This window comes from Mustela lutreola, chromosome 8, assembly GCF_030435805.1.
Source record: "Mustela lutreola isolate mMusLut2 chromosome 8, mMusLut2.pri, whole genome shotgun sequence".
Lineage (NCBI taxonomy): Eukaryota > Metazoa > Chordata > Mammalia > Carnivora > Mustelidae > Mustela > Mustela lutreola.
Genome location: NC_081297.1, coordinates 136,927,574 through 136,954,142, shown reverse-complemented (window position 1 = coordinate 136,954,142; position 26,569 = coordinate 136,927,574). Strand labels below are relative to the sequence as shown.

Here is a 26,569-nt window from a genome sequence, read left to right as displayed (position 1 = left end):
AGGTCCTTCCTTGCACACCACTCAGGGATCCAAAGACCAGCCTGTCCCTCTCCTCTCTGGGCTGCTGGCTGCACCCCAGCCAGGCCTGGCTTAGGGGCACAGAGCCTCTGCGGTGGGAACCTGATCTCGAGTGGGTGGAATGATGATGGGGCCTCGGATATAAATGGCCCTGGGAGGGAAGCCGGGGCTTCAGAAGTGGGGAAGCCACAGGCTCTGTTTGAGGCCGCCACAGAACCTTCCTTAGCAGGCTGGGCACCGAAGATCCACATTTGGGAGGCGGCGAGGGCTGCCCAGCCTTACATCCCTGGGAACAAGGGCTCCAGGAACCTTAAAAGGGCGGGGCCTGGGCTGGTGCAGGCTGAGAGGCAGAGGCCAGCAAGGGTCTGCAGGGGTCACCTGGGCTTGACCCTGCTTCCAAAAGGATTATCATAAAAGTCTGCAAAAGGCAGCACACAGCCTTACAAAGGAAACCTGCTGCTGGTGTGGTGCTGGTGTGGTGGGAAGGGCACGCACTCTAATGACAGAAGGCCCAACATTTGAGCCGGTGACTTGCTAGCTGTGGGTGGGACTTGGGCAAGTTGCTTCACTTCTCTTGTGCTTCAGCTTCCTTCCATGTAAAATGGGAGAAATAGGCCACTGCACAGGATTGTTGTGAAGATTAAGACAGTCTCTGTAAGGTGCTTAGCACACAGTAACTGCTCAACAAAGCCAGCTGCCATCAAGCATTTGTCTTTTATTAGTTCGCTTGATAATGACAAGAACCATAAAGTACTATTCTTATCTTCATCCCACGGATAGTGAAACACAGGCACAGAGAGGTTAGACAACTTGCCTAAGGGTACAAAGTTATAAGGAGCAGTACTGGGATCTACACGTAGGCACTAAGACCCAGAGCCAGGGCTAGTAGCCAGGCATTCTCTCATTTCCAGGCAAAAGAAAGAGCACGTGCAAAGGCCCAGAGGCAGGGGAGGCATAGTGCTTTGGGGGAATTCGGCTTGATGAGGTTAGAGCTCAGGTGGAGGAGAGAGCTCAGGGGAGGAGGTGGACTGGTAGGATAACACTGGAGAGAGACAGGGGAAAGTCCATATAGGGCCCATTCCTTCTGGAATAAAAGCATAAACTCCTAATTTATCCTCAGTTAGGACTGCAGTGGAAAAACACAAAGTCAGAAAAGCATCTGAAAAGAAATATCAAGAAAGGACTGACGGGGCGCCTGGGTGCTGCCGTGGGTTAAGCATCCGTCTCTTGATTTTGGCTCAGGACCTGGTCTCAGAGTTGTGGGATCAGGCTCCATGCTCAGCAGGGAGTCTGCTCGAGATTCTAGCTCTCCTTTTCTCTCTGGTTCCCTCCCACCCCGGCTCACACCCTCTTTCTTAATAAATATCTTTAAAAAAAAATGGATTGGCCAAAATACCTCTGAAAATGCAAAACAAAAGGTTCACTGTAACTGTTTAGAAAGTTAATGGAGAATATTTTTATACTCTGGCAGAGAGGACTGGGTGTCTCTCTGTACGCGTTTTCCTCTTTTTCCTTAGTAATAAAACCCCCAATTGTTAGCTGGGCTCATGACTACCTAGTACACATTTTTCAGCCTCCCTTGTTGCTAGGAGACTGGTTCTTACAATGATGTATGCAGAAGTTTCTTGTGAGACTTCTAGGAAGGGTCCATAGAAGGCCCAACTTTCTCTGGTCTTCTTCCATTCCGCTGGCAAAAACGTAGATGTGATGGCTGGTGTAAAAGCAGCCACATTGGACAAGGAGATGGAAGCCACATGTTGATGATGATAGAGCAGAAGGACTATCTGACAATTGCTTCAGTGGCCATACCTCACCTGGATTCTTACTTCCAGACTCTGTTTATATGAGACAGAAGCTTCTATCTGGTTTAAACACCTGCTGTTTGGGTTTTCCATCATTCAGAGCCAAATCTAATTCTAACTGACACTAATATCACTTCCTGTAATGTTTAAGTTAAATCTGTATTTTTCCATTATTGTGTCATCATGGATTTGAATTCATATTCCCTTTACAAAAAAGAGGTGAATGGGGTGCCTGGGTGGCTCAGTGGGTTAAGCCGCTGCCTTCGGCTCAGGTCATGATCTCAGGGTCCTGGGATCAAGTCCCACATCAGGCTCTCTGCTCAGCAGGGGGTCTGCTTCCCTTCCTCTCTCTCTGCCTGCCTCTCTGCCTACTTGTGATCTCTCTCTGTCAAATAAATAAATAAAATCTTAAAAAAAAAAAAAGAGGTGAAAACCTTCCCTTTTAATACTTATCCTCTAAGACTGCAAACTTGGAAACTTGAGACTGTATTTGTTCCTTGAAGCTACATGTATTAAAATATTTGTTACAATGAATTGCTTGTTCATTTAAAGGTGTAAACTATGTCACCAGAAGTTAAGTTGATTTATCGACTTTGTGAGAATACACTGACAATGGCCTTGAGCTCATCATAATTAACCTAACTAATAAAAATAACAACACAGATGCTCTTGAAATCAGAAACATATCTGCAAGTCTTGATCCTTGCAGAAGTTATCCTGCAAGGAAACATGATCTATTTAAAATTAATAAATCAATTTCATTTAATTTCAGCTCTTCTCACCAGCTTTGTTGAGATGTTATTGACATGTAACATTGTGTAAATGTAAGGTGCAAGGCATAATGATTTGATACACTTAGAAACTCCAAAATGATTACTAGGGTAGGATTAGTTCACACATCCATCCCCTCCCAGAAAATTATTCTTTCTTTTCTGTGGTGAGAACATTTTAGATCTATTCTCTTACCAACGTTCAAGTGTAGAAGATAGTATGGTTAACTATAGTCACTACGTTGCCCATTATTAGATCTCCAGAATTTATTCATCTTCTAGTGGAAGTTGGTACCCTTTGATTAACCAACCTCTCCCCAACTCCCCTGTCCCCGAGCCCCTGGCAACCACTGCTCTACTCTCTGTTTCTGTCAGCTCAGCTGTGTTAGCTTGTACCTATATGTGAGATCATATAGTATTTCTCTCTCTGTGTCTGTCCTCAAGGTCCATCCATGTTGTAAATGGCAGGGTTTTATTATTTTCTCATGACTGAATAATATTCCATTAACAGATCAATCTTAAAACACCATCTCTTTCCTCCCTACCAAAAAAGGGGCTAAAAGGCGAGACTGAACATGGTCTAGGAGTATCCCCCTATGCTGTCCTTGGTGTTCATACCACTGGGCTGTGACTTTGAGGAAATGATATTCTTGTTCTCTTATAAGAAACCCTTTGAACTCAGGATAGAGCTGGTGTGGCCAAGCAGCTGAAAGTCTAATTACATTCAGTTTTAGTTAATTTAACTTTAAATAGTCACGTGTGGCTAGCAGCTGCCCTACTGAGTAGGGTTGTTCCAAGGGATGTCCTTCAGGTCTGTATAATTGCAGACAGGAATCCTGGTAGAATGCTAGTGGAAAGAAGGCTACATACAGGAGACATTAGGTAACCTAAGTTTTTTTTTTTTTTTTTTTTTTTTGATATTTTACTTATTTATTTGACACAGAGAGATCACAAGTAGGCAGAGAGAGAGAGGAGGAAGCAGGCTCCCTGCTGAGCAGAGAGCCTGATGCGGGACTCGATCCCAGGACTCTGAGATCATGACCTGAGCTGAAGGCAGAGGCTTAACCCATGGAGCCACCCAGGAGCCCCAGGCAACATAAGTTTTGATCCAGTTTTTCCATGAGAACAGTGTGGCATCGACTAAGTCACTGAATGTTGATAGAATGCTCTGAATGATAGAAAATCCGGTTATTTATCTGGGAAGGAAGGAAGGAAGCTAGGCCAAATGAACTCTAAGATCTGCAGGAAGTTGGAAAAGGCCATGATTTCATACTTGTCCTTTGGGGCAGGGTGGGGGGCACTTTACATAATGAATGCGCTATTGTTTACAGATGTGGCCACGGGACTCAAAAAGACCCCGACCTGAGCAGAGTCACTAATTTCCCTAGGTGTAACCCTAGACAGTGTTATAGATTGTTCTTATTTTAAAGATTTTATTTGTTTACTTGAGAGAGAGAGCGAGAGCACTCACACGTGAGCTCACCAGCTTGCAAGCAAGACAGAAGAGGGACAGGCAGAGATGAAGGGAGGGGAATCTGAAGCAGATTTTCCTGGACTTGGGGCTGATCTGACAACCCAGAGATCACGACCTGAGCCGAAACCAAGCATCCGACCCTTAACCAACCAAGCCTCCCAAGGGCTCCTAGATTGATTTAAAAAACTCCCCAGGTGACTCAGATCATCAGAAAGGTCTAAGAGGATTAGCCCAGGATAGAACTTGCTAAAAGTCAGAAATGATCCTCCTGTGAACAGTTTTTTTGGTAAAAATTATGTTGTATAACTAAGTCATTATTTATACACGATTATTAGATAAGCATCATCTGTCTCAGCGTAAACCAAAGCCCCACAAATAACTGGAATAATAAAGTAAAAAAGAGAGTGTTATCATGTAGAATGGGGGGGGGGGGGTCCTTTGAAAAGGTAGCCGATGGAAATGGGATAGAATTTTCCAGTAAGAAGAGAACAGAAAAGGGACATGGAGAAAGCAAGCAAAGAAAAGAAAACTTCCTGGAGAGCCTTAAAAATCAAGGAAGAGATGGAGTCAAAACAGAGGCAGTTCTGGTGCTCATACAAAACAACTCTGGTCATATAGCAGATTTATAGAGTCTTCACATGCACGAGAAGAAAACATATGTGCAGTTTACTTCTCTAAATATTACCGATTCTACATTTTGCGGAATCTGGAAGTGAGAGATGACAGAAACTAGAAAGTAGGTTTAGATTTTAGATTTTAGAAAGGGCTATTTTGTAGGTTGGACTCTGCTACTACCTAGGAAAGGAGTCCTTGAAGAGGGCAGTGCTCCAGCGAAAGCCTCTCCAGCTGCACACGCAGAAGATCCAGGGCCGCTCATCCGGGGGTGGCAAGAAGCCTGGGTGTGTCTGCGCCTCACCTGTCACAACCTCTCTGGTCCCCTCCGGAGAGGGCACTGCAGCTTCTCTCTGCAAACCAGCAGGTGAAGGTGTTGAGTCCTAGGGCCAGCCCCAGGGCAGGCAGAGAAATTTCTAGCTCGAGGGACCAAAGCAAACCTCATCCAGGGATGAGCTTGGGCTGGGGAAGGGAGACCCAGCGGGGTCAGGAACAGCACTTCTCGGAGAGGGAGGGATGCAGGCTGGCAAGCAGGTGAGGATGTCTGTATTTGTCTGGGACGTGGGCGCTGCTTCTGAATGGAAGCTGGGCGCATGGCGAGTGGATGAGGCAACGATGTCACTTAACCCTTAAATCCCTCTCTCACCGGGACAGTGAGGATGGTGCCCAGTGGTCCTTCCTTGCAGGGCCACGGAGAGCACAACAGGTAACACAGGTGTGGAAATACAATCAGGGGGAAGATATACATTCAGGCATCTCCACGTGCATCAGGCACCTAACACATATAGTCTTAAGTTGTTACCAGTTTAAACATCAGGGTACGTAAAACGCAACTGGAAAGACAAGTCGGTTCACAAAGCCCTCACTTTGTCAGGGTCCTATCCATTTCCTTGAAGCCCTCCAGCCCAAACTGTAGCAATACCACAGCCTGCCTGAAGGGGGAGCCCCCACACACATGCTCACTGCACAGGCTCTGTTCGCATGGTTTTTTTCTCATCCGTTCCTTACACCTGTTCTCATTCTGCTTCCAGCTTCCCAGTCTTGCTGTATTCCTCTCTGTCCACCACTGGGGTGTGTCCAAGTTGAAGCTCTGCTTTCCTCAAATCTGACTATACACACCAGTTTCATGCCTTCCACCTTTCTAAGTCTATCCCCCTCTGGTGGCTTCCCGGGATACATCCTTCTTTCCTAGGCATAGACTCTGCGGGGGTGACTCCCCCGAGTGCTACCAGCAGAAACCAGGGCCGTGCAAAGGACGAAATGTAAGTCACCATCTTCTGAAATAGCCACCCTGCAAGCCAAAGACAAGGACACATCATCACAATGCTTGGGTGTTGACTCCACTGTCCAAATCACTAGAATGGGGAGCCCTGGAAATTATTAACCATGCTTATTTACTTTAGGTTTTCCTCTATGATATCAAGGACAGGGATTTTCATAGTAATAGGTGCTAAGTAAATGTTTGCCAAGTTAAATTGATAGCTATTTCCAAGAGCGCAAGGCTTTGGAGTCAGCTTTGGGCTTTCATCCTGGAGCTGTCCGTTAACTGGGCCAATGACCAAATCCCAGCAAGTCACATGAGCCCCTGGTTCCCATCTGGAAATGGGGTAACATGTGTCCTGCACACCGGCCTGGCACACAGAAGGGGTTTGGTAAATCACGGCTGTTTCTAAACAGTGAAAGGTTGCAACTGAATTGGGAATTGGACTGATTCTAGAAGCCCCAAAGAACAAAAGAAGGAGTAGTGGTGGTACCTTCCATGAGCAGACTTCAGCTTGACATATGTTAGACCTCAGAGGAGTCTCATCGGTCTAAAGCTGGAAAGGGAAGGAAGCCTCTAGGACTGGTGCCTTGGTTGGGTGAAGTGTCCCGTGGAGAGGCCATTAGGAAGGAGATCTAAACATCCAGTGGGTGCTTGGACTAAAGGCTCCCAGTCCTTCCACACTCTATGAGTCCCACACTCCAAATTTAGCTGATTGGTCACTTATATGCAGACTCTTTCTAAATTTGGACGACTGCATTATTTTCATAATAATTTCCTCATTCTAGTTGTTCTCTCCAATCTCTTCACTTACTCGCCAAGGTGAATGTGGTAACCTGTAAATCTGGTCGTCTGATAAAAGTGTCAATTCTTGGCCTGGCCTCATCCCACATATACTTTCATTGTCTTGTGCTCCCACTTCATATCTGTCCAGCCCCAGTGTGTTCCGGCCACACCAGATGACCAGTTTTTTTCTGGAACACCCGTGCCTGCTCCCATCTCTCTGCCTCTGCTCTACTCTTGTTTTCTTCCTTCTTTCCACCCTCTCCATCCAATTAAGTCCTAAGAGAGTGATCAAAGGTCACCTCCTCTGAGAAGTGTTCCCCAAGAGCCCCCCATAGGATACAGTTAGCTACTTGTTTCCCTCAACTGCCATATAGCACTTTGCACACAATTCCATGATACACGTGTAACATATTATTGTTATAATTTATGCCTTTATAACCACCCCAACCACATCGTGAAGGCATGAATTATTCACCTTTGTACCACCCCCCCCCCCCAAACTTGCAAGTAGTAGCTCTTGCCACCACCCGAGATGACATTTTATTTGTGTCTTTGTTTTGTCTCCTCTGTTAGACCAAGAGCTTCATGAGAACAGGGACGTATCCTGTGCTTGGCTGGATCGTCAGTACTTAGTACAGTGCCTCGTTCATAGGTCCTCAACCTTCTTTGAATGAATGCACAACTGTTTATTTGCTTAGCTTAAATTCTAGTGGGTTTCCCACTTCCCTGTGGGTGATGGTTCCCTGGAATGTTTTTATAAGAAGCAAATAAAATTATAAAAATAGCTAACTCTGGTTTATTTTCAGTTGTGTTAAGGGTTGGAATCCACGTAATTAAGATTCAATGAGAACCAGGCTTGGGTAAAAACTATGTTAAAAGTCAGGTCCAGAACCCTGGCCAAGGGCCCAGAATAAATCCCAGTGACCCTCAAAGACTTCAATAAGAAAGTCAGAAACGAAACATAAACAATGGGCAGGCATTAGGCACACATTCTTCTTGAGTTTAGATGTTCCTTGTACCCCCCTCTGCTGCCACAATGAAACTAGTGATGTGGTGGCGGGGGAGGCTGTAAAAATGTCACTGTCCACAAGACTTCTGGAACAAGGCTGTGCCACAGTTCCAGAACAGGTGAACTCATACACTAACAGGTTTTAAAGTTGCTAAATGGGATTATTCATAGTGCTTTTCCATTTGTCCGTAACAAGGAGAGACTCGGGATATTGCAGTCCAGAAGCTATATGCTGTTCACGCTAACGTGAGACCCAATTCTGTTCAGTTCAGTGGAACCCAATTCAGTTCTGTTCCATTCAACTAAACTCAAATAATTCAATTTAACAAACTTTACCGTGCGTCTCACCACACATGAAATAGAAACCAAACTACGCTGCATGCCCAAAAGGCTCCGTGAGATTTGACCACTCACCTTGGACTTCATCTCCTACACTCTCCCTGCCCACTCATTCTGTTTCAAGCTCACTGGCCTCCCTGCTGTATCCTGCATGTGCCAAGAATGTTTCTGTCCCAGGGCCTTTGCACTTACTGTTCTCGCTGCCTGGCAAGATCCGTGTTCAGATAATGACATGGCTTACTGCTTCCCTTTCTTGAGGTCTTCGCTCAAATGCAATCTCCTTAGAGAAGCCTTCCTGGACCACCCTACCTAAAATTGCAACTTACGTCACTCACACATAATCTGAGTACCCCGTTTTACTTCTCTTTATACCAGTTATCTGTGATGGATACTTTATTATTTATGCATTTGTTCCTCATCACGCATAGGGTAGGTGTTCTACAGTGGTTGAATGGGTGAGTAAATAAATGAGCATCTACTGTGTACCAACTCATACACTAGGCGATACTGGAAAATGTCCCTGCCCTCAACAAACTCCTGAGCTCATGCAGAAAACATGAGAAAAGAAGCTATCCAAAGAGTTTTACGCATACAATCTTACAGGAGAAGGAGTCAAAATCAGCCTCAGCGAGAGGAGTGGGAGTGTGGTGCGAAACGCCACCTGGAGACTGGAATCTGGGACAGAGAAAGGCTTGGGAAGAATCCAGGGAGAGGAAGTTAGCTGAGGAAATGCAGAGCAAGCTCAGGGAACTCTGGACTGAAGCAGCTGAAGGGCTAAGGCGGTAAGAGATGTTGTGGAAGATGCATCTAAGGGATACTAAAGGCGTGAACAGGGAGGGCCATTTATGGAGTGGGCCGGGCACTGAACCTGTTCCCTGTTTATTGACTGTCTTCTTGGAGCAGAGGTCTGCGCTGAGTTTTGCAGAAGGTATAAGAAGTTAAGACCTGGACCCTGCTGTTCAATCTAGCAGAGGAATTTAGTGTGGCCACACGACCCCAATTTTCCAGGATAGCCCTGAGCACTAAAGTCTGTTTAACTGTCCTGAATTAGCTTTGGGTCAATCAAGTTCTTGGCTTGCTAGATTGGAGCATCAGGTAGCCAGCCATCAGGGAAGGAAGGACAGATAACCACGGTGTGAGGCTGACCATGAAGAGTGAGGTGGTCTTTTAAGGTGCTCTGGGGTCTGGAGAAGGACAGAGCCTCCAAGGAAGGCTTCGGAGACGGTGGAATGTGCTGTTCGTGTTTTCAACAAGGTGGTCCTTGGTGTTGCCTACTTACTGGTTTTTGTCTTTTTTGTTTGTTTGTTTTTCTTCACAGGACGTTCCTTCCACACCCTCCTACCATAGGGTCTCCTGGTAAAGGATGAGATTCTGCGTAAGGATCTAATAGCGGACAGTGTGACAGAAGACTGCCAAAAAAGGCTCACTCCAGCCTGGGAGTTTGAATTTTTCAGTGAAACAGAAGCCCGGGAAAATATCCACCTTCTTTTGCCAGCACATTCCACCTCAGGTCCTGGGCCCGCCTGAACCCGACTGGCCAAATCTTGACAGAATTCCTCACTCCAGTTTGAAAGACTCAAGGAAGCCCTCATGGGCAATATTTCTTATAAATGAGAAAAACAAAAACAGAGTAGTTTAAAATCCAGAATAATAAACACAACCACCCAACCAGTGATTCCTGGGGGAATTTGCGGAGACTTCCTAATCCCTGGCCGCCGCCAACAGCAGCCACCATGAACTCTGCCCACGGCATCTGCTCAAAACTTGCTTTCTGATGATGCTGTATTAAGGCTCTGCTCCATTCTAGAAGCAAAGCAGGAAGCAGGGTGGGGATTTCCAGAGATCCCCAGAGAAGCTCTTTGGTTTCTATCTGGCCACTCACTACATGGCTTTTGGGCAAATCTCATGACTTTTCTAGAGCCAGTCTCTTTAAAGTTATGAAGAGCTGGTCTTCCCACTCCCAGAATGCAGGGAGACGGTATGTGTGGAAGACTCCTAGACACAGTAGAGTGCTGGCTTAAGAGATTTTTTATATTGACTGTGTGTTTCTTCCTGCGAAACACAGCAACTCACGGGATCTGGGATGGGGCCTAGGTAAGCTCGCCTCTCAGGGGTCCCCTCTTCTGCAATTTCTCATTCAAAGGGGCCATCAGAAGCATCATGAGTTAACCCCTCAGTTGCTCTGCTCCAAAGAGATTATTACTCTTTTTATATCCGTTCCCTCTGCATGGATGTTTTAGTCATGCTACCGTGTGCAGTTTTTAAAAGAACAGCAATTCACAAACTGGAAACAGCCCAAATGACCAGCAACCTGGGAAACATTAGGTAAATTATGGTGCATTCACAAGACGGAATATATTGCAGTCATTAAAAATGATGTTTATGAATGTTCTGCAGCAGAACCAGGAAGAATGCTTATGGCATACTAAGTGAAATAAAAGGAGATATAAAATTATATACACATACACAGTACAGCTATTTTAAAAAGCCCCACTCTCTGTATTAAAAACAAAGATGAGAAAAGGTATCAAATAATCATTCCAGCTACCTCTACATACCAGAATTGTAGATGATTTTCATTTTCTTTCTTAGGTTTTCCTGTATTTTCCAAAATTAAAAAAAAATCAGCATATATAACTTTTCAGTAGAAAATAGAATATTAAAATTTGAATTGAGAGCACCTTGTATTACCGTTGTAAAAAGGTGAGGTCCGTGAGGAGAGCAAAATGGAAGGAGGGGACGATGGGATTGAGTCAGTGGAAACCTAGGACAGTGGCCGACTAGGAGACGTGCCGACCCATGTCGGTTTCATGGGGGAAGTCAGACTTTGAAAAACGCAAGATCAACTCAGATGCTATGTCTACTGGGCAAATGACCAGATTTACTGCCTGGGCTGTTTTCCATAATGCGTGAAACTCAGGTATGTGCTGGCAGCTGTCAATATCACTGTTTCTGGAAGGATAAAACACAGTAGAAACTTGGCACAGGACAGATGGTTTGAAAGCAGGCTGACCTGGGGGACTGTTCTCTCTCCATGGGCCTTTCTGCTTCTGGGCACCCAGGGTTCCTGCTGGCCCTTGCCATGCTGGGCCACCCTTAGTTTGCACTGGGCAGCTTCAAGGGCTAATTTTCACTAATGTTCTTCTTTTTTTTTTTTTTTAGACATTTTATTTATTTGACGCAGAGAGAGAGAGAGAGAGAGAGACCATGAGAGAGGGAACAGAAGCAGGGGGAGTGGGAGAGGGAGAAGCAAGCCTGATGTGGGGCTTGATCCCAGGACCCTGGGATCATGACTCGAGCTGAAGGCAGACACTTAATGACCGAGCCACCCAGGTACCCGGCACTAATGTTCTTTTGAAAAATGTTTTCCTACGTGTGTAGGATATTCATGCACTGTGCCCGAGGCCTCAGACATAGGGCATGTGGAGAGCTGCCAGTTCCCAGCAAAGGAGAAGGAACCAAACATCCAAGAGGCTCATGCAGCTTCCCTCGAGACCTTTCAGGCCAAGGGAGGAGGCCAGTTGGCGACTTCTCTTGCCGGGGGACATGGGAGATGGCACTCAGTCAAGCCACACGCTTGTCATCTGTCTTCGGGGCTCTCACAGGAAACTTCCAACCAGTTCCTGCATCGTGCCAGCCTCCATTCTCCTGCTGCTTTGCACTCAGACTGATCTTTATGTCCCCGTCCACTCTGTGCGAGGGCCTGGTTGGCTGCCAGAGAAAGCACGAGCTGATCAAAGCCCAGTCCCTGCCCACGAAGAGCTCAGACACAGAAGCAAATGGAAACACAGCAACGGCTGCGGCTATGCAGGAGGCGGCTGGGAGCACACAGGCTCTGGATTCGCAGAGTTTGGGCCTGACCTCCAGCCCGGCCACTCACAGGCTTATCTGGGTGACCTTGGGCAAGTCCTTGAAATTCTCTCAGCCTCCCTCCTCATCGGAAACTAGGCAGAGCAACAGCATCTCAGAGTGACCCAAAGTCCGCTCATACTAGGGCCTGACCCATGATGGCTCCAAGTGTTGTTAACATTTGCCATGGGGGACTTCACAGAGAACGGGGGAGGCCCTTCCTGCTGGGGGCAGTGGGCAGGGGCGGGGGGGGGGCAGCAAAGAGTTCACAGCAGCAGTGAAGATGCAGCTGTCTCGAAGAATGAGCAGGTGACCTGCGTTTAGCTTAGGTTTCTCCCTTTGTTCAAACCTTCATCCAACCAAGGGCCCAACAACATCTGTAGGGTAGAATTTTCTCCCATACATTTTCTTTCCTTTTTTTTTTTTTTTTAAATTTAAGATTGCATTTATTTATTTCACAGTAAGAGCGCACAAGCAGGAGGAGCAGCACAGGGAGAGGGAGAAGCAGACTCCCCACTGAGCAGGGAGCCTAAGGAGGGACTTGACCTCAGGACCCTGGGATCATGACCTGAGCCCAAGGCAGTTGCTGAAGCGTGTGAGCCACCGAGGCGCCCCTCCCATACACTTTCAACTCAGCAATGATATCCTAAGTATGTAACCTGGGTAAGTCTCCGACACATGTACATCCTGTGGTCTTGAGGCAGGCAGTCTCCCCCCCCCCCAGTGCTGTGGACCCGGAGGCCTTGCTGCAGGTGCTGGATGGCAGGGACGTGAGGGGTGGGGTGGGGTGGGGTGGGGTGGGGGGGTGGGGGGCGGGGATCTGGGCCAGCAGTTCTTTACCAACCCACAGGGAGGCATTTCAGCATTTTAACAGCTGGCCAAACAGCTGCACCTGTGTGATCCAGCTGAAGGTCAGCCTGGCCTCTGCTGCCGTCGCACTCGCCGGTCTACGGCCCATGGGAGACTTCCTACCTCAGAGCCTTGGCTAGTGGTTCTTCCCACCTGGCTTGCCTGACCTTATCCATGTATCCGTCCGCCTCCAAACCCGCTTCCCGGATCCCCTGCGGCGGTTTATCTGCGTGCCCCTTCTGACCCTTCGCCCTTTCTTTCTCTGCTGATAAATGAGCTGCACAGGGCAGGAACCATGCAAGATCCCCAGGTCCCCCATCCCCGGCAGGAGGCCTGGCACACAGCAGCAGCGTGTAATAGGAGGGAGCTCTGGAGCCGGCAGCCACTCCAGAGCCCTGGGACCTCTCTGCCTCATCTTCCCCCTCTAGAAAGGCCTATCATCCTGAGGTTATCCCAAGGGACAAATGAGTTAATCAGCGCAAACTATTTGCAATGCACACAGAAGATTCGATCGACACCAGCTCTCACTATGTTCAGGCACTCAATTCACGTTCGCTGAATAATGAATAAAGAATGAACACCGGAATAAGAAGTTCAATCATAAATAAAACAAGTGATAAACAAGTTTTAAAAATTAAATAAGAAAGGAAAAGTTCAAGGAGCATCGTGGTGAAGATTGAAGAGGTAGGTTCTATGCTGTTAGAAACTTGTTCCAGGAGATGAGCGTGTTTCTCAAAGAGGTTTAACTGCTGTCTAATCAGATGAAGTGATTTGATTATCATCCTTCCATTTTTTAGCAATATTTATGGAGGCCTAAGCCAGGGAAAATACTAGAAGGAAAAAAACAGGGGAGGGGGAAGCATATTAAAGCAAGAACATTCCTGGTTGGAGATTTTCAGGTTTTTGACCTTGAGAGGGACCCCGTACCCTCCCTCTGAAGCCCGACGGTCCTTCCAAGTCCCACGGCACAGCACACAGTTGGGAGAGCAAACACTGGGCTGTGCTGCATCCCACTCTGCCCCCCACTAGCTGTGCAACATGGGCAAGCTATACAACCTCTCTGAGCCTGGCATTCCGCCCGGGAAGGGGGAGACAGCAGTCATGTAAGGTGGTGCTAATACACTCCTAGAGTCCTTGGGAAGGGTTCAGTGAGCTGATGCACTCAGAAGGGAGAACTGCATGTTACAAACACCTTGCAAAATTTGGGGGTGATGATGATGATGGTTGCTTTGAAATATTGGGCTCTAAGATCGTCAAAACACGGGGACATGGAATATGCTTTGGCAGGTGAGCTGGTCCCTAGTCCTTACAATGACTCCTCGCTTGTGTATTGCTTTGGGAGCACTGATTTTCATGGGCTGTTTTTCTAAAGGAGGGAGGGGGTGCTACCTGCATTGAGCCTCTGGTTCAGCGCTGTCCAATAGAAGTTTCTGTGATCATGGAAACATCCTATCATGTGCTCTCCAAAAGAGGAACCACGGGCCTCACGTAGCTATTGAGCATTTGAAATAAGGACAGTGGTACTGAGGAACCGAGGCTTTAGTTCTGTTCAATTTTTACTTGCTCATTCATTTATTATTATTATTATTATTAATTAATTTATTTTTTAAAGTAGGCTCCATGCTCATCATGGAACTCAATGCAGGGCTTGAACTCACGACACTGAGATCAAGACTTGAGCTGAGATCAAGAGTTGGACACTTAACCCACTAAGCCATGCAGGTGTCCCTAATTTGCATTCATCTCCATTCAAACAGCCCCACAGGGCTGGTGGTTACCATACAGGACAGAGTAGTGCTAGTTTCTCAGTCTCTGTGCACGAAGGTAAGGTTTGCCTTCCTTTTCCCATTAAATGAAGAGTGGCTGTGTCGGACAAGACCAGACCGCCACGGCAGCCCTTTAACCGGGATTCAGAGAAGACCTGGATAGTCCAACGATCAAGGGCAGTGCATGCCTCTGATCAGACTAACCCTGCGTGTTGGGACAGAAGGCAGCTGTTCTTGAACTTCAGCCTCTCGGCTTGTTACCTGAAGCCAGGTGCAATCTCTGCCCCTTGGCTGGGAAAAAAGACCTCCCGAGTCAAAGCCATTTGACAAGGCCTGGAGGCTGGACGTGTTCAACACAGTGAGCATTCAGATTTGCCCTGCTGCCTCTCTCCAGACAGGACACCTGTGAAATCCCGCATCACCTTTGCCTTGCACGCTTCTCGCTAACTTGCTTTCCCTGAGCTACTTTAGACGAGACACCTTGTTAGGCTGACGATGATCATTATATTCAGACACTCTGTGTCTCCCCTTGGCTGTTGGAGCTCCCTACTTCTGCAGGCTGGCCAGGTCTGACCTCTGGGATCTGTTCATTTCATCAAATGACATGGAGCTCCAGCCTCTCAGGAGGCTCAATCCAGCCCCCAAAGTCTATTATGTGCGAAGCTCTCCCAGAGAGACAAAAGTCACCCTAAAATCTTATTTCTTGCCCTTATGTAACTTAAACATGGGGGTTGGAGTCAGTTGGTGAAAGGAATGACAAACCCACAAAAAACTATTCTTGTTATTCACGTGTCTTGTTATTCACGGTGTGGCCCGTGGACCAGCAGCATCATCTCACCTGGGAGCTTGTTAGAAAGGAAACGTCTTGGGGCCCCTCCCCCGACCTATGAATAGAATCTGCATTTTAATGAGATCCCAGGGGATTCAGATGCACATTCCAGATTACAGTCTGAGAAGTCCTGCTACAGTGTGTGTTCAGGTTCCAAGAACCATGACAATGAGAATAACAATGGCCATTATCTATAAAGCACCTAATGTGTGCTGGATTTGAAGTGCTTTATATATATGAACATATAGAAGAAGGCGTCAACCTGAATTAAGGGCGTAATAATTCCTACCATTTATGTATCATCTCCTATGTGTCAGTGAATGCATATGGCACTTGCATAAGTTGATTCACTGGTCACTGAAACAGCTCCATGAAGTAGGAACTATTATTTATTTACAGCTGAGGAAAAGAGCCCTGGAGCACATGAACGGTGTAACAGGTGCCAAGCTGAGCGCTCTCTGTGTTGGAACACACAGGTTTCAGACCCAGCTCTGTTTAGTTCTGTAAGCATTTATTGAGTGCTTACTATATGTGATACCCTGAGCTAGGCCCTCAACATTTAGTATAGCCTGAGGTGGTAGGGAAGGGTTCCTCGAAGAGGTGAAGCCTATAATCAGTCCTGAAGGATGAACAGACTAAGCCAGTTGCTAGAGAGGTAGAAAGGAGGCAGTGTTCCAGGAAGAAGGCAAAGCCTGTGCAAATACCCTGGGGTACTTCCCTGCAAAACCACTACAAGTGCACTTATGACCCCAGACAAGTCCACACATCCTGCTAGGGCTCAGTTTCACCTTCATCATGGAACATGTTCAATATGCCTGGTCTCAAATCTCTCTTGACTTTAAATGCCCAATGATGGAATGGTCCCTCGAAAAATCGTGCTTTTGAAGGCTACTCAGTGACATGGATCAACAAAACTGCATGGTCCTTATTTGGTGAAACAACCAAAAAACTTTGATACAGACAGAATATATGCCCTATATGATCACAGTGCTTATGGGTGATTCAAATTGTCTTCTTTCTTGATTTTTTTTTTTGGAATTACCACATTTTATTTGATACATGTACTTATTAGTTTCATATCCTATAAACAATCATGAAGATTCTTAAACATATTCTAGGGATTAGGAGTGAGGCTTTCAAACATTATTGTTTCTTTTGAAACCATAGCCCACCAATAGCAGAACAGCCTAATGAATGTGAGCACAGACCAGAGCCTGACTCTAAGGGTTCAGACACTAATTCTGCAATTTTAGCTACATGACCTTGGACAAATTAATCATGTCCAGTTAAGTTAATATAGTGGGGAAAAAAGAAGAAGTTTCACAAAACATCTTTACCTTACCTCATGAAGACTACTTGGATTTTTTTCTGTTCAATTTTAGTTCATTTTTTAAAAATTTAGGTTATAATTCACAACATCAGGGGTCAGAAAACTTTTACTAGAAAGGGCCAAGGAGTATTTTCTGCTTTGTGAGCCATTTGGTTTCTGACACAGCTAATCAAGTGCAAAAGCAGCCACAAATAATATGTCAACAAATAGGTATGGCTGTGTTCCAATAAAACTTTATAAAAACAGGCAGTGGGCCAGATTTGGCCTGTGGGGTATAGTTTGCCAATCTCTGCACTGCACTGATTTAATGGCCCATTAATGAGCTGTAACCCACAGCTTGAAAAATAGTGGGATTAGAGTTGTTTTTCCCTTGGCCAGATGAAGTAAATTGCAGCCATGCTCAAGTTATGAATGGATCAGGTTTTAGAACTTTGTTCCTCAAGTTAATTGTTTAGAATTCAACATGCATTTCCCCATTGTTTATATGGTGGTTGGGATTCCAGGCCAATCCACCAAGGCCCATGTACAGCCTTGCAGCTGTGGTCCCCTCATTCTAGCATGTTCACAAGCATCTGTTGGCTCTGGATTTCTCCAGGACCCTCCAGCACTGGGCTGTACATAGGATGGGTCTTTTGTGCCAGACATGATGACGGGGCTTGACGATGAGGAAGTAGCGTTCTTCCCCTGGGAAAAGGCATTCTGCATCCCTGTTGAGGATGCCAGGAATAGTCCTCCTCCCTCCTTCTCCTTCCTATCCGGGTTCCCAGCGTGTTAGTCTAAAGAGTCCTTATGTTGAGGTGGTGTTTTGGTTCTCAGCTGTGGTGTATACGCGCATCAGTTTGAGATGTGTGGCTAACAATGGTCAAAAGTCCTGAACTGTACAAGTGCTTCACTTGTATGTTGCTTATATTAAAAACAAGTAAATTAAAAGAGTGTAGTGCACCTCCGTCAAATTTTTGACTTCTCAGAACCACTGATGACTTTACTGTGTCTGGAGAATTTCCCATATTATTAGTCCATGGTTCAACAAGGTAGTAATTCACCTTCCCAGACTCCCTTGCAGCCAAAGTACAGGTATGCGCCCTGGGCTCCATTGATTTGGAAGCAAGTGGTGTGATATAGGTGGAACGTGAAGTTGACTAGGGTGTTGGTAGAGACATTCAGCTTTCATGGGTAATGGTGTAGCGGTCCTGCTAGGAGTGTCCAATGCCTAGCATTGGTGGTGTGAAGTCCGTGTCTGTGCCCAGCCCTGGTGGCTGTGAGGTCTTTGCTAGAGCAGTCTTAAGGTGTAATTTGGACACAGTTCTAGGTTGTGCAGCCCTGAAGCCTGGTTCTCTGGCTTCATCATCCACCAGAAGTCTTTTTAAGCTCTATTAAACTTTTAGACTCATGGGACTATCATAGGCCACACTTGACCCAGCAGGGTAGCATCAGATGTTCCTTTGGTGGGAGTCCTTATAGCCAGCCATCCTTGAGCTATCTTGCCCAGGTGACATGCAGGTGCAAGAAAATGAGATACACGGGGCGCCTGGGTGGCTCAGTGGGTTAAGCCGCTGCCTTCGGCTCAGGTCATGATCTCAGGGTCCTAGGATCGAGTCCCGCATCAGGCTCTCTGCTCAGCAGGGAGCCTGCTTCCTCCTCTCTCTCTCTCTCTCTCTTTCTGCCTGCCTCTCTGCCTACTTGTAATCTCTGTCAAATAAAATAAATAAAATCTTTAAAAAAAAAAAAAAGAAAATGAGATACACTTGAGGGACTGTGAGAACTATCCTGTTTGTGAACCCCAATATCTCTTGTAGCAACTCCACAGATATAGTTTCCAAGGTTCCTGCAAGGACACTGACAGTAACAAGAGCCAGTGGATTCAGGGAAGCCCAGAGCTCTGGATATTTATCAAGTATTTACAGCACTAGCAGGCCAGATCAAATTTATCAATCTAGAGTTACTCTGACCATAAGCATGCTTCTTGGTAACACAGTCGATGCTGCAATTTTTATCATGTTTCCAGGAGAACAGAGCTAGAGAATTAACCCAAGATCCAATTCTCATGCAGAAGGGGAAAGGATCTGGCAACCATCTACTGACACTGGGCCTCCCAGAGGTCTTCTTTCTGTTTCAAGCCATCATAGTAGGTTTAACCTTTGCAATAAGCATTTTTACTAGTAGTACTGTTTGTGTTAAGGATACCTCTTCCCATTTGTATTCTGATATGCACTCCTTAGGGCAAAGGAACAAGGAAGAGTTATAATAGCATGCTGGAAATTTTGTATAACCCTGAGTATGTCCATTGGTGTATGTTAACACTTGACTATCACCTTTACCTATGCCACAGATGAAAAAGCATCCAGAACTGATGTGTTGTAGGGATTTTTTGACAGAGTAATTGTCTTGGAAGATGTATTTGGGTATCATTTAACTTCTAATGTCTGTTATGTTTGCTTTATTAGCTCTGTTTCTTCAAGTGTAAATTCTTCTGATTGTTAGGATTTGTTTCATTTCTCCCCAACAGCTGGTGACTGTTGATTGTATACTCATGTTTTGGTTCAGCTGTCCCTGGTAGAGAGTGTACCACATCTGTTTATACAGCTCTGCTTGCAAAAGGCACAAGAGCTGCCACTGCCCAGGTATGTGTTTTTGTTTGCTTTTGGTGCCCCTGGGGGAGGATAGACCTACCCAATTGTGTAGTCTTGTGGGTAAAACGATCTCTGATCTTCTCAGGCATGACCAGCTACCTCAGGCAACAATATAGTCCAATTTATCCTATTATTTTTTCTTTTTATGGTCATTGCTGAAGTCATCCATGGCCAAGCACATCTAGGAATCACTGATATTTCCAGTAATGATATAGGGGAGGAAAATCTTATCACAGACTGAAGATGATTCTATTTAAAACCAGCAGTTTCATATAGCTTCTACTATCAAAATCAATGTTTACATTTGTCATTACTAAAATAAATGCTGCCTGACATAAAACTTACAAAATAAATATTGCCTAATCATACATATATGTTTACACATAAATATATAATAAAGTAAATATTGCCTAATCATAAATCTTAGAAAATCTGAGTGTTTTTAAGTAGAAATATATGACTAAAGTCATATGAAGTCATTCTGAAGTACCTAAAAGATTTTATTGATTGACTGATATTATGATATGTGTTTATTTTGATATTTAGTTTAGACTATTGAAGGTTCTGTCCTAGGAAAAACATATGTAGAATTACCTCTTTCCTAGAAATTTCTTAGAATAAATGAAAGTCAGAAATAAGGATGGCATTTGAGCTTAGATTTCTTTGTAAAACATCTGATGCTCCAAAACAAAACAGGCTTTGCTGATGACATTGTTTGTATTCATTTTTAACTAACTTAGCAAATACTTGTTAAGGATGTGTAATGTATAATGTGCCAAAATACTATGTTGGGCTCTAGAAAAACATATAAGAGGTAGACTGCCCTCAAGGAGCTTTATTATAAATGGAATTAAGGAATGAAAAAAAATTAAGTCACAAACCAGCAGAATGGGCTGGAGTCAATGCTGGGTACCATAATTAATAACAATTTATTCCTTCCAATGGACTGTGAAGTTCCTCTCTTCCTGGAGGCATATGCAAGAGAGCATTATAAATCTCCAGTGGCCTGCCTTTGGCACCTACAAAATTCAGTGATATCAAAGATCAGACTCTCCTTGATAAAGAATGTTCCTCCTCTCTCTTCTCCATGTTGAATTTGCAAACACCTGACTTGAACAGGATTGCAAGTCCAGACTTTTAGTCTCAGTCTCTACTCCATGTGGTCTAGCTCATGCCTATCTGTGTCACTCTGGAGCTCTCGCTCTTTACAGGACCTGGTCCCAGTATATGCTTCCAGAGACCCAAAGAACTGCTCTGCAAGATTTTAGAAGCTCAAGAACTAGTAGCCAAAGCTCTGGGAAAACTTGAACTGCAGACATTTCTCACTGGCACCGAGCATCTTCAAAATCCCACAATGAAAAATGAAACTATCCAAAACAAATGTAGTAATCCTCGAGCTGGGCCCACATGAAAGGGTAAAATGGTGCCGGTAGGCCTACTTCCAAATACTCCAGCCAGGGAAGAAGGCTTTTCTGACAAGCAGAGACGATTTGAGGCACAAAACAATCCAGATTTCAGTCCACAAATGTTTCCAGACTTTCGGCTGGGCATGAACAAAAGCAAATGATATTCAGCCCCTTTCCTGAAGAATATAGTCTAGAGAAAAACCATATAAGCACCATGACCCTACAGAATAAAAACAAAGAGTTAAGAAAATGTTTTTGATTTTGGGGGTGAGGAGACAGAAAGAAAGAGATAAACAACTCCAAATTAGAGTCCACCTCCCACTGGAAAATTCTTGTTCAGAGGTTTTGGTAGGGAGCTGGTATAAGCAGTTGACTGAAAACAGAAGTCCTCTCCCTCTGAAGCCCTTCCATGTGTGATTTCAGATGCTAAACGCCAATGCCTATTCCATCAGGGAATGGGAGGAATAGCTTTTTGTCTAGAAGGAACACACACACAGATGGGCTTCTGTAGGGACAACAATAACAGCATTTTAGAGCCACCCAGTTACTCTTCTGGGGAGAAGGAGAACTGCTCTCGTGGCAGGCATGGCACTGGTGGCTTAGCTGCCATATTGAATTCACTGCTTATAGCATTCCCGTGAGGCTGGTCTCACTCTCAGTGTACAGTTGAGGTAAAGAGGTTTTGTGAGGAGGAATGGCTTTTTCAAGGTCTCAGAGCTAGAAGAAGCAGGGCTGGGATATAAAGCCAAAGGTCAGTCTCACTCCCAAATCCACACTCTTTCTGGAGAGCCAAAGTGAACACAACTGAAAAATGACAAGGTCTACTTTGCATTTTGTTCTGAACCCTGAAAAATCAATCAAAGAATATGGGAAAAATCAAGTCAGAACTGATCCCAACATATCTGGGGCCCTGTTCTCCTTACTCTGCTCTCCCTCAAAGCCCATGTGTCTTTACGTCTTGTTTCAGAAAGTCTGGAGGCCTCTGATGGTCTCCTCAGACTGACAGCTACTCCAGCTACACTCCGAACCCTGAAAGGAATTCCAGAAAGGAAGATGGATGCTGCATGATAGAAGATGTAATAGGTTGTGCCCCTGTGTTGAGTGGGGGGCAAGGAGTCCATCACATGAAGAGATCCACATTCTAGAAGTTTCAGTCATGAGGAGGATGGAGCTGCTCAGAGAGTATGAAGCCTCACATTTGGGGAGACCATTTAGAAATCAGATGCCCCTGTGTTGAGTGGGGGGCAAGGAGTCCATCACATGATGAGATCCACATTCTAGAAGTTTCAGTCATGAGGAGGATGGAGCTGCTCAGAGAGTATGAAGCCTCACATTTGGGGAGACCATTTAGAAATCAGATGCGGTAACAGAAGCAAGATGGAACAAGGTGCCTGACCACACAGCGGCCGCAATTAGAGAGACGACTTAGAAGCAGCATCGGTAAGATCTGCTGACCATTAGCTGTAGGAGGGAGTGAGGGAGAGGAAGGAGTGTGGGGCGAGGCCCAGTTTTCTGACAGGGGTGACCGGGTTGGTGGTGACGCCATTCTTAGGGATGAGGGAGAGAGAATGAACAGATGGTTTGACAGCAAAGAGGGCAACCTCAGATTTGAGGTAGCCCGTGAACACACCCAAATGGCAATGTTCCACAGGCAGCCAGATCAATTGTTTGCCCAATCTTTATGCAAATACTTACTGACTCCTCACTAGGCACCAGATGTGAAGTGACACTTGGCATTAGGTGGAGAGTGGCCACCAAAACAGATGTGTTCTCTGCCCTCAGGAAGCTGTGGTAAGTGTTACCCAGAAAAGAATAAGGTACTATGAGAAGAAGAACCAGTCTGGGTGTGTGAGACTTGATGGGGAAGCTGAGGCTGAGCAGGATGAGAAGATTCTGGATCTCAGAGGATCCCAGAAGATTCTGGATCCCAGCACCGCTTGGCTGGGGATGGAGAGGGGACCCCTGGGGGTCATGCGCACATTGGTGGGGGTGAGTCAGAGACACTGTTGCACAGGCTGTTGGGGGCTGGGGGCCAAAGAGCTAGATAGTCCAGGGGCCGAGGCTGCTGGCTTCCGTTCCCTCAGCGCTAGGGCATGCTCGCAGGGAGGGGCACTCCTGGTGTCTCGGGCTGAGGTCCTAATCTGCCCAGGGACAATGAGCATTTGGCCCCTTCTCCAAGGTGGGTGTGTTCGGCACATGAGAACCTGTACGGGGCACCCACGGTTTCACCTAGATAGCGGGAGGCCTGATGAAGCAACCTCCAGGCGGGACTGAAATCCTCACGCTCAGGTTCTTAAAAACAAAACAAGAATAAAAACCTTAGCAACTTTTTCTAACTCATTCTCCATTCTCTTCTCGGAAATGAAAGCCAGGAGAATGTGGGTTTAGAAGGGAGCCCAGTTAAGCCCCAGTCCGTCCCTGTAGCAGCACAACAACCAGGGAGCATCTCAAAACTGCTTGGAACCATTTAGCAGAGAAGAGAAAACCGCATTGAGACCAAACTGGGAGCTGTTTGCTTATGTGCAGTTAGTGTCTACGATGACAGCAACCAGCGCAAACACTTACTGTGTGCTGGCTGCTGTTTGCGTCACTCAGCCTTCCGACAGCCCTATGCAGGATTTACTTTCATAGTCCTATTGTGCAGATGAAGAAACTGAGGCACAGAGAGGTTAAGGTGCTTTCCCAAGGCCCTTGCCCTTTTCCGACATTTAATTGGAAGAGTCAGGATTTCAAGCCAGAAGTCTGGATCCCAGAGCCCACTCTCTTAACCAGTCTTCCGATAAATGGGTCGATGCTAGAGCAGCTGGAGTAAAAGGGACTGATCTGTGAGGCATTGTGGGGAGATGGACTCCCAGGGGAAGAGGGATGCCCCCAGGCAGTCTGGTTTCTGACAACCTGCCCCTGAGAGGGAGTCTTCCAGATAGAAGGGGAGCTGGGAAGTGCTGAGTTCAGCTGCTGGTTTACAGATGGGGAAGCTGAGGCACGGGAAAGTGGAGGGACTGCGCTAGGGAGGGACAGAAGCTGGGTCAGAGGGAGTGTCCTCTTCCAGGAAGCCTTCCCTTCCTCCCTTTCCCTGGAGGACTCTGCTTGAGCAAGCCCAGTCTCCCGTGTACCCTCGGGTGCCACTTCTGCTGAGCAGGTGTTTATGGTTCCCCATGGGAGTCCCCAGGGCAGCCAGGAAAAAATGAAGCCACCTCCCCGCAAGGAGCTGGCATCTCCCGTAGCTGCCTTCACAAGGACGCCACCCAGCACAGCAGAGACCCTTACCCTTTTGCAATCTGCAGAACCACCTTCCTGACCCGGGCCGTTTATATCCTGCTCAGCATCAACCCTAAGCGGCCCATTTCAAACACCCCACCTGGGTCTCAGACACCCCGTCGTGGCACAAAGTTCCCACCTGGACCCCTCCAGTGAGTTTCTGGGAAATGTGTAGTTCTGACCGCCAGCATCGCTCCTCTCCCACACCCCGTGCCACCCTGGGTGAAGTACCCACCCACCGCAAGGCGGCGGCGGCCGGAAGGAAGCTCCTCTCTTTGGCCATCTGGAGCCAAGGCCAGTCTTACCTTTCCACCTGGAGGTTGACTTTGGAAGGCTCCACGTTGGGATTCTCCCATTCCATTTGCGGGCAGTGCATGAAATAGCAAAGGGTGTACAGCGCCTCGGGCTCCCAGTAGAGCGCCCCCTGCTTGTGGTGCAGGGGAGTGCCGTTGCCGTGGTGCTTGGCATTGAGGGGCTGCAGGTGGTGCATTGCTCGCGACACCAGGTCACCTGCGGACAGAGGTAAGATTTCAGATCCTTCAGGCAGCCATGACGTGCAGAGATGTGCTGAAGACCTCTGCAGAGTTTCCGATGCTGGGACTCCCTCATTCAACTGCAGTGGTCCTCTGGGGCCTCTGAGACTGCACATAGGCTATTCCCTTTATCCAGAACATTCTCTCTCTCCTCTTCTCCAGGCTAACGCCTACTGACCGTCCAGGTATCAGCGGATATATTGGTTTCTCCAGGCAATCCTCCTGGAATCTCCCCACTCCCCCGCGTGTGTATCACACTGTACTTTCTTAGCACAGCAGGTAGAGGCTGTGTTAGGGCTGCCATTTCCTTGTGGGTCCTTCCCAATGGCAGCAACTGTCTTAAACGACACTTGTGTATCGGTACAGTTCTAAGTACCCCAGTTCATCTCCCTAAAGTAGGTATCTTTGTAAACCCATTTCATGGATGAGGAAAGAGGTCAAATAATTTCTCAAGGTAATGCAGCAGCCATAAGTTGCAGAGTCAGGATTTGAACCCACGCAGTCTGCCTCCAGAATGTCCATGCTGAGCCATTCTCCTTGAGGACAGGGGCTCTGTCTTACTTTACTCTGCACTAGCAAACCTGGGATACGCTCTAGTCTTTCTCCTGCTTTCTCCAAAGGAAACCAGCCTTCTCTTCATCAAACCAAATGTATACCCCCAGGTTGGCCGCACAGGGAGGACCTTCCTGTGGGGAGGCTGGCTGGACCTGGAAGCCCTCACTTTTCTAGGCTAAGATGGCATTTCCCAAACTTGGTTGTTTGTATGCTACCTTCATGAGTACAGCTGTATCCAAGTCCCACCTGTGCCATGACTTACTTAATTTTAGATGGATTCCTTTAGATTTTTTTTTTTTTAAGTATGGGTATCTAAAAAAGGAAATGTTCTGTCACTTATCATAAAGGGAAGATCAGTATCACTTGTCATAAACAGAAGATCACTATAAAAGTTAATTTGATGGAAACAAAATAGTATAATTCATTTTTAAAAAGATTTTATTTATCGGAGAGAGAGAGAGACAGAAAGAGTGACAGAGAGCATGAGTGGGGAGGAGAGGGAGAGGCAAGATCCCTGCTGGACTAGAAAGGGGAATATTTGCCTGAATGGGGAGCCTGACGTGGGGCTCGATCCCAGAACCCTGAGTTCATGACCTGAGCCAAAAGCAGATGCTTAACCAACTGAACCATCCAGGTGCCCCCAGTATAATTAATTCATAGCTGAATTCTGGTCCAATTTTGTTGTTGTTCTAAATGACACGTGTTAGAGAAGTGTTAGGGGCTCATCCCAAATGAGTGTTTCTTCTTGAAGCAAATAGAATTAAAATTGGATTTAAAAGGATCACTCCCTGACCAATGTTATTCAGTGTGCTGCCCTGTTCCACTTGTCCAGTGGAATGCGTAGCACACTCCAGATAACACTCATCTGAGGTACTGTAATGACTAATTTCATGGGTCAATGGGATGAGGCTATGGTGCCCAGTTATTTGGTTAAACACTAGCCTATAGGTTGCTGTGAAGGTATTTTTCACATTAAATTTTAACCTTTAAATCAGTAGATTTTGGGAAAAGCAGACTCTCTTCCAAGATGTTGGTGGGCCTCATCTAATCAGTTGAAGGCCTTAGGAGAAAAGACCTTGAAGAAGACGGAATTCGGTCTTCAGGCTCAAGACCGAAACATTAATTCTGGCTGGAATTTACTGCTCTCTTCCCCACCCAGGCAGCCCCTGGTCGGGGAGGGAGACTGTCCCCCCAACTCCCCATCTTTCTCTGCCCAGCTGATACCAGGCCTGCGGAGACCACCACTTCTCTGCCATCCACCCGTACCTTTTAACATGACACTCTGACCTCAAACCCAAACCCAAGAATGTGAGGCTCAATGAGAGGCATGAGTTTCTCCTCCAAAGGCCCAAAGTCCATTTTCTAGTCTGAAGGTTGGGCCAGAAGGGCAGAAATAGCAAATATTCCCCTTTCTAGTCCACGTCCAAGGCAGACATGGTTAATCAATCACAGAGCTCTTACACACTGAGTGTAGATGTCCTTCTGGAGACAAG

The 26,569-nt window shown here is 46.3% G+C and overlaps 1 protein-coding gene across 3 annotated transcripts in view; it reads right to left on the bottom strand.

Moving 5' to 3' along the window:
• ABTB3 (ankyrin repeat and BTB domain containing 3) overlaps positions 1-26,569 on the bottom strand; it is a 288,735-nt gene that overhangs the window by 84,959 nt on the left and 177,207 nt on the right. For all 3 annotated transcript variants that reach the window (XM_059186771.1, XM_059186772.1, XM_059186770.1), the window contains exon 3: positions 24,294-24,498. In XM_059186771.1, the coding sequence (XP_059042754.1) occupies positions 24,294-24,498 (205 nt within the window). The remainder of the gene's footprint in view (positions 1-24,293; positions 24,499-26,569) is intronic.